Source organism: Salvia miltiorrhiza, chromosome 6 (genome assembly GCF_028751815.1).
Source record: "Salvia miltiorrhiza cultivar Shanhuang (shh) chromosome 6, IMPLAD_Smil_shh, whole genome shotgun sequence".
Lineage (NCBI taxonomy): Eukaryota > Viridiplantae > Streptophyta > Magnoliopsida > Lamiales > Lamiaceae > Salvia > Salvia miltiorrhiza.
In genome coordinates, this window is record NC_080392.1 from 24107007 (window position 1) to 24113708 (window position 6702).

The 6702-nt window shown below is 38.2% G+C and overlaps 1 protein-coding gene across 1 annotated transcript; it reads right to left on the minus strand.

The window, feature by feature from the left end:
• Positions 1-307: 307 nt before the first annotated feature.
• On the minus strand, positions 308-2868 carry LOC130990664 (uncharacterized). The gene is made up of 5 exons (XM_057914889.1): positions 2564-2868; positions 2171-2264; positions 1845-2029; positions 1633-1732; positions 308-643 (listed from the first exon to the last, which is right to left on the minus strand). Exons 1-5 carry the CDS (start codon positions 2866-2868, stop codon positions 308-310), a joined length of 1020 nt encoding a protein of 339 aa, XP_057770872.1.
• Positions 2869-6702: the final 3834 nt, after the last annotated feature.

The following is a 6702-nucleotide window of genomic DNA, read 5'->3' on the forward strand; positions in this document are numbered from 1 at the left end:
ATGGTGGAAAAATATCAATGGGAGACGATGAAACTTCAGTCTCCACTGATTGTTGTTGAAGAGCAGGGGTAGAGCGAGCAGCTCTGGATGAATTCTTGAACAACCGATAAACATCGGTAACTTCCAGTCGTTCCGACCAAAATATTATAACATCCTTCATGGCCTCAAGGATGATTTGGAAGACTCTGTTTCCTTGACGGAGCATCTGTTGCATCCTTGGCTGAATCTTCTCGTTGTGGAGAAGACGAAGATAGGCCTCTTCCCAGTTATATGGGCCGGTTTTCATCAGTGCAGCCAGCAGGTTCTTCTAGGGCAGCGATGTTTGGTCTGGCGATCCTCTCATCCCAATCCAACATCTCTGAATAATTTTTTCTAGGATCTTGTGGGTAGGTTTGTAGTTGGACAGCTTCAGTGTGCCTTTGGAGGAGGCATTGTCTTTCATGGCCTCTCGAAGAATCTCATTGGCCGTCTGATCAGAGATAGAGGAGGGAAGTGGACCTTTGGAGGGTAGGTGATACAGATTACGAACAATCTGTGAGACATTGATTTGGAAGGCTTCATGTTCCTTGAGATTGGAAGAGGTGAAGACGTTGATGGTGCTGATGTAGTTGCCGGTGGAATCAATCTTCAGTTTGTCATAAAACTGTCACACCAGAGGTTTGAGGAAGAACGGTGCTTCAGCCGTGATGAAGTCCAGCCATCCATGTCTGGCTAAAATCGTATCAGCCTCGATATATCCCTTCCGTGATTGAAAACCTGGAACATAGATCGACTGAGGAGTTATAGAACACATCCTTCTTGTGGCATGTGGTAGTATGTGGAGCCATTCTTGAATGTTAAAACCTGAAAAATATTTGAGTTTTCTCACAAGGATTGCTGTGGAGTCTCAAGGGTTAGAAGCAGAGAACTTTCGAAAAAGAAAATGGCTAAGTATGGAATGAAGATATATATATATATATATATATATATATATATATATATATAGAATGATTCAATTCCTTGTAATCAGAGAAGGAAGGTGAAAGGTTCAGTTTTTAGGTCTTTTGACGTGACAAGGGTGGTTCATTTTTATGCGCCATAAGCGCATTCAATATATTTTGAAATTCGCATTTAATGAATTGCTGACATGGCTTTGAAAAGTAGCAAAATTAAATGAGTGAGCCTACGTTAGGCTAGTTAAAGAGTCAAAAATACTGAAACTGATATTGAAAACGGCAGGTTGATTGAATACTCCTTGAATTTGAAAAGATGATTTGTTTTAAACAGATATTTCAGTTTCAATTTCCCAACAATATCAGTTGAGGAAAAAAAACATTTTGAAATAAGTATGTGTGGCTATTTTAGTGAAAATCAAAACGTGACTCTTGAAATCATTTTAACACACATATTAGTCAAAATAAATTGAACTACTGAAATATAAAATACTGATAATAAAATTATTAAGGAGAGACGTACTTACTGGTTGACTGATCATTGTAATCAATCGATACCACATGTTCAGTTAAACTGAAAAGATCAGTTTTCCCCCTTGATCAGTGCCAAACGTCTTCAGTGAAACCATGTCTTCAGTTGACACTACATCAGTATTTGGGTTTCAGTCGGAAGACTACGAAACTTTCAGTTTTCATGCACCATCTTCAGTAGAGTGCACGAAACAATATCAGTATCATTCTTCTGGATTGAGTAGACCCAATCTTCCACATAAGTCATTGAATCTATCTTCAGGATGGGCCTTTGTCAGGATATCCGCTCGTTGAATGGTTGTATGAATCTTTTCGATGACAACGTCCTTCTTTTCAACATGATTTCAAATGAAGTGATGTCGTACTGCAACATGTTTTCACCTTGTGTGATGTTCCAGATTTTGAGCAATTGCAATAGCACTGGAGCTATCGCAGTAGATTAGTACTTTAAATTCTTCAATCCCATAATCCTTCAGTTGTTGCATGAGCCACAACAGTTGAGAACAACAGATTCCAACAGCAACATATTCAGCTTCAGTTGTCGATGTAGCGACTAAATTCTGCTTCTTTGAAAACCACGATATTAGTTTATTGCCCAAAAACTAACAAGTGCCGGAAGTTGATTTGCGATCAATTTTGCATCCTGCAAAGTTTGAGTTTGAATATCCAGAAAGCTTGAGGTTGTCGTCGGTTAGATACCACAATACAATGTTCAGTGTGCCTTTGAGATATCTTAGGATCGTCTTAGTTGCATCCATGTGAGCTTCCTTTAGATCTGATTGATATCTGCACAAACTCCAACTGCAAATGCAATATATGGGCGACTAGCAGTTAGATACAATAGAGATCCAATTATTTCTCTGTATTTTGTTGGCGATATTGATTTCCCTTCAGTTCCTGGATCCATCTTCCAGTTAGTATTCATGGGAATCTTAACAGTCTTCATATGTTGAACTTCGAACTTGTTGATCAGTTCTTTAGTGTATTTTGATTGATTTATCAGTATCCCTTCTCCAGTTTCCTTAACTTGCAGTCATAAGAAGAAATTCATCTCTCCCATCATGGACATCTGAAATTTGTTCATCATGTTATCAACAAACGTTTTGCATAATCTTTCCGATCTTGACCCGAAGATTATATCATCCACATAGATTTGAACAAGTATGAGCTCTTCTCCTTCTTTCAGTGTGAATAGAGTTCTATCCAATGATCCCTTCTTGAGTCCCTTTTCATGTAGATACTTTGACAAAGTGTCATACCACGCTCTAGGGGCCTGCTTCAGTCCATAGAGGGCTTTCTTCAATTTGTATACTTTGTCAGTTCCAGCTACTTCAAATCCAGGAGGTTGTTCCACATAAACTTCATCAGTCAGCACTCCATTCAGAAATGCACACTTTACGCCCATTTAATGTACTTTGAATCTCATGTGTGCAACATAGGCTAGGAATAATCTGACTGCTTCCAGTCTGGCTACTGGAGCGAAAGTCTCATCGTAGTCGATTCCTTCTTCTTGGCAATATCCTTTAGTAATGAGCCTTGCTTTATTTCTGACTACATTTCCTTTCTCATCCTTCTTGTTCTTGAAAATCCATTTCAGTCCAATAACTTTTGCATCGTCTGGCCGATCAACCAATTCTCATACTGAATTCTTGTTGAATTCGTTGAGTTCCTCTTGCATTGCTGTGATCCATTCGGGATTAAGATGTGTGAACAAAAATGATTGATAATTGAGTTTAGTCTTCACTTCATACTTGAGGGTAAGCATGATTCTAGTGTGAGGATGTTTGATGTGTATATTTTAGTTGTTCATATTCTTGGATTATTTTGCGCTTTAATGAAATATAATATACACAATTAGGTGAATTTTGGTGTAGGAATTCAAGAGATTGATGGTGATGGAATCTAATGAAAGAAAGTGGAAGATGAAACATTTTGATTCAAATAACTGAAGAAGCGAAAGTGCAAGTGCCCAAGACTATTATAAATAATTATAATAATTTATTATTTATGTCAATTAATTAGCCCATTAAGGTCGTGGGCTATTAAGCATATTATATAGGGCACTTTGACATTGGTTTTTTTTGGGGGAATTAGCTTTTACTTTAAAACTTTGGAGGCGGTTGAACAATCTTGGCGGCGGTAGTGGAGAACTGGCAGCGAGAAGAAAATAGTTTCGTTGAGAGATTAATTTAGTTCCTTCGTTTTATTTTTGTTTCATAGTTTAGAATTATTCTAGTTTCGAGATTTAGATCAGTGTTCTAGTAGTAATTTTATTTATTTCATAATCCGATTATTACTTATGTTTTCTTCGTTCGATTTTATTGTGTTTTATTTAAATAGAATGAGTAGCTAATTTTCTTGATTCGGTGAGAATAATGAAACACTAGTCCAAAATCTGTAAGACCTAATTGTGTGTTTAATAGATTCAATTGGATTTTGATTTGTTTCCCGAGCATAGTGCTTTAATTTGGTTTTCTTGAGCCTGATCACCTTAGGTTAATTCAGATTAGTGTCAATTAGTTCCTCCAATCCCTAATTGTTGGAATCAAACTAATTAGTGACGAAGCTATCGTATCAGTAGTAGGGAATAAATTGGTAGACGAATTATTACTTGCGTTTCTTGGATAATTTGTCTAAATTGGGTTCCTCCATCTTAATGTTATTGAAACATTAAATCTAGGTCTTGCATCTACAGCTAGATTGTGCTTTAATAAGGGAAATAGTTAGGTCTGGCATCTACAGGTAACTATCGATAAAGTAAGTGGAATTGGGGTACGTCCGCTGCATTCTCGGTATCCTATAATTGGTTGGTCCATGAGAATTAATTTATCTTTGCATCTATGATCAGAGTAGTGACTAGTGTGGATTTATTCGAAAGCGAATCTGCTTTATTCTTGATTTATCACTTATTTGCTATTGCAGTTATTTTTCTTAGTTTATAATCAATCTCTCCAATTTATGGCGTGGTGGCTACACCAAACTTGATCTTTAGGAAATTGAGTGCAATTACTCGTTCTCTGTGGTTTGACCCTGCTTAGTGCTATACTAATTTAATTCATGGTAAGATTGCAGGAATTATTTGGTGGTAGACGACGATCACCAAATTGGCGCCGTTGCCGGGGAACGGTGTTAATTGTTTTTCTTTTTTTTCTATTGATTTTTTTTATTTTATTTTATTGTTTATGAGCAGGTTTTCTAAGCCAACTCTTCTTTTCGACATTGATAGAAGACTGCAAAACGGTTGAGGAAGAAGGCCAAGGTGAAAAAGTAGTAGAATCTGTTAGAATCAGAAACTATTCCGTTTGCCCAGACAGACCGAATTTTTGAAACTGAATCTAGTGCCTCAGGTGCTGAAGAGGATCTGTTTGACCAAACGGAACCTATCTCTTAAGGAGAAACAGACAACCATGAAAAAGTTGAGTCTACTTTCGTCGCGATCACTGAAGGTGATATGGCTGTCAATGATCCCAGATTGTGTGACCTTTCTTGTCACGAGGATGACGATCCTCCTACGCCAATATGGATGCCAGAGACAAACACACCGATTGAGATAAAGGTGGGATTGCTCAATATTCGTCCCAAGTTTTATGGCATAAAATGAGAGGATCCATACAACTTTCTCAGTGAGTTTGTTAAGATATGCAAGGTGCAGAAACAACCAACGGGGGTCTCCAAGGAACAATTTAAGCTAGCCGCGAGTCTTTCGCGAAACTCCATATCCACATGGGCTGAAATGAAGAAGTTGTTTCTGGAATATTTCTTTCCTCCAACTAAGACTAATGCATTGAAGAAGGAGATTAGTGGAGCCGAACAAGAATATGATGAGTCGTTGAGTACTTATTGGTCGAGATTCAAGAAATTGGCGGATAGTTGCCCGAATCACAAGTTTTCTGATGGTGACTTGTTGCAATATTTCTACCAAGGAATGACCGTCGACACCACGAATCTAGTTAACTCATCAAGTGGATGAGGATTTTCGAATTGCAGGGTGAGCGAAGCTAAAAAGCTTATTCAACATGTGGTGGAAGCAACAAGAGAATATGATGAGCCAATTCGTTTACTTAAGAAAGCTGCACAAACAAGTTCCTCTAACTTTGAGGACAAGTTTGAAGAAAGATTAGGGAGGATGGAAAGAATGCTAAGTGCTGTGGTGGAGAAAGTGGCGAGTGTTGGACAGTCGGAGAAACCATGTGGTAATTTTGGCCACACGAACTTGCAATGCAATGGAAACGATGAAGATCTCCATGCTCAAGTAAACTCGTTCCATAATTTTTATAGCTGCCCTGATCTACCACTAAAGAGAGATCCGTATTCGAACGCTTATAATCTAGGTTGGAGGGATCATCCCAATTTCGTTGGAGAGACCAAGGTAATCAAATGCAGCAATAGAGCTATAAACCGCCTCATCAGAGAGGATTCCAAAAAGGACCAACTCTTTCTTAAGAAAAGCAAGGAAAAGCTCTTGAAGAGATAATGAGAGAGTTGATTGGCTCACAACAATTGTTGCAAAATAATTTGCAAGCAACCAATGAAGCAGTGCAAAAACTTTAACAATCTCAAAATGAGCAAAAGGTGTGCATGGATGGATTAGCTCGTCAAATTTCTTAGCTTTCGAATTTTGTGAACGAGCTAAGGGGAAATCAAGAAAAATTACCATCGCAAGTCCAAGTGAATCCTCGAGAAAGTGTGAACTTAATCATCTTGATAAGTGGCAAAGAATTGGGCGAACCACCAATCAAGAAATTGGAAAAAGTTTGAGAAGACGAATCTAACGAGAGCATCGATTTGCCCAAACAGAACGATTCTGAAGTGCCAGTGCTCACTGGAGATCAATCTGGAGATACGTCCCGTTTGCCCAAACAGAAGACGATTCCAGAATGTGTGCTGGAGAAAAAGGAAACTAAAGAGAGAAAAGATTTTGAGAAGGAGGTTAAGGAACATGAACTTTTGAGTTTATATGATCCTAATATTGTGATTATTCCACCTTTTCCTCGCAGGTTAGCAGGGGAGCCGAGGGAAGTGCCTATGGATTTGATGTCGATATTTGGAAAGTTAGAAATTAACCTTCCAATTCTACAAGCGATTAGGCTTCTTCCATTGAGAAAATTCTTGAAGGATTTCATTGATGGAAGATCCAAGAATGCTCGCAAGATTTTGATGGGTGAGAATATGTCAGCTGTGATACAAAAGAAATTGCGACCCAAGTGTAAAGACCCAGATATATTTTCTTTTACCTTGT

Excerpts from the sequence above, each read along its gene's own strand:
- LOC130990664 (XM_057914889.1), bottom strand. The coding sequence starts at position 2,868 with ATGGGCGTAAAGTGTGCATTTCTGAATGGAGTGCTGACTGATGAAGTT. Across the intron at positions 1,733-1,844 it reads AATCTGGAACATCACACAAG|GCCCATCCTGAAGATAGATT; the intron begins GTGAAAACATGT and ends ATCCTGACAAAG. Across the intron at positions 644-1,632 it reads CGTGCACTCTACTGAAGATG|TTTTATGACAAACTGAAGAT; the intron begins GTGCATGAAAAC and ends CTGGTGTGACAG.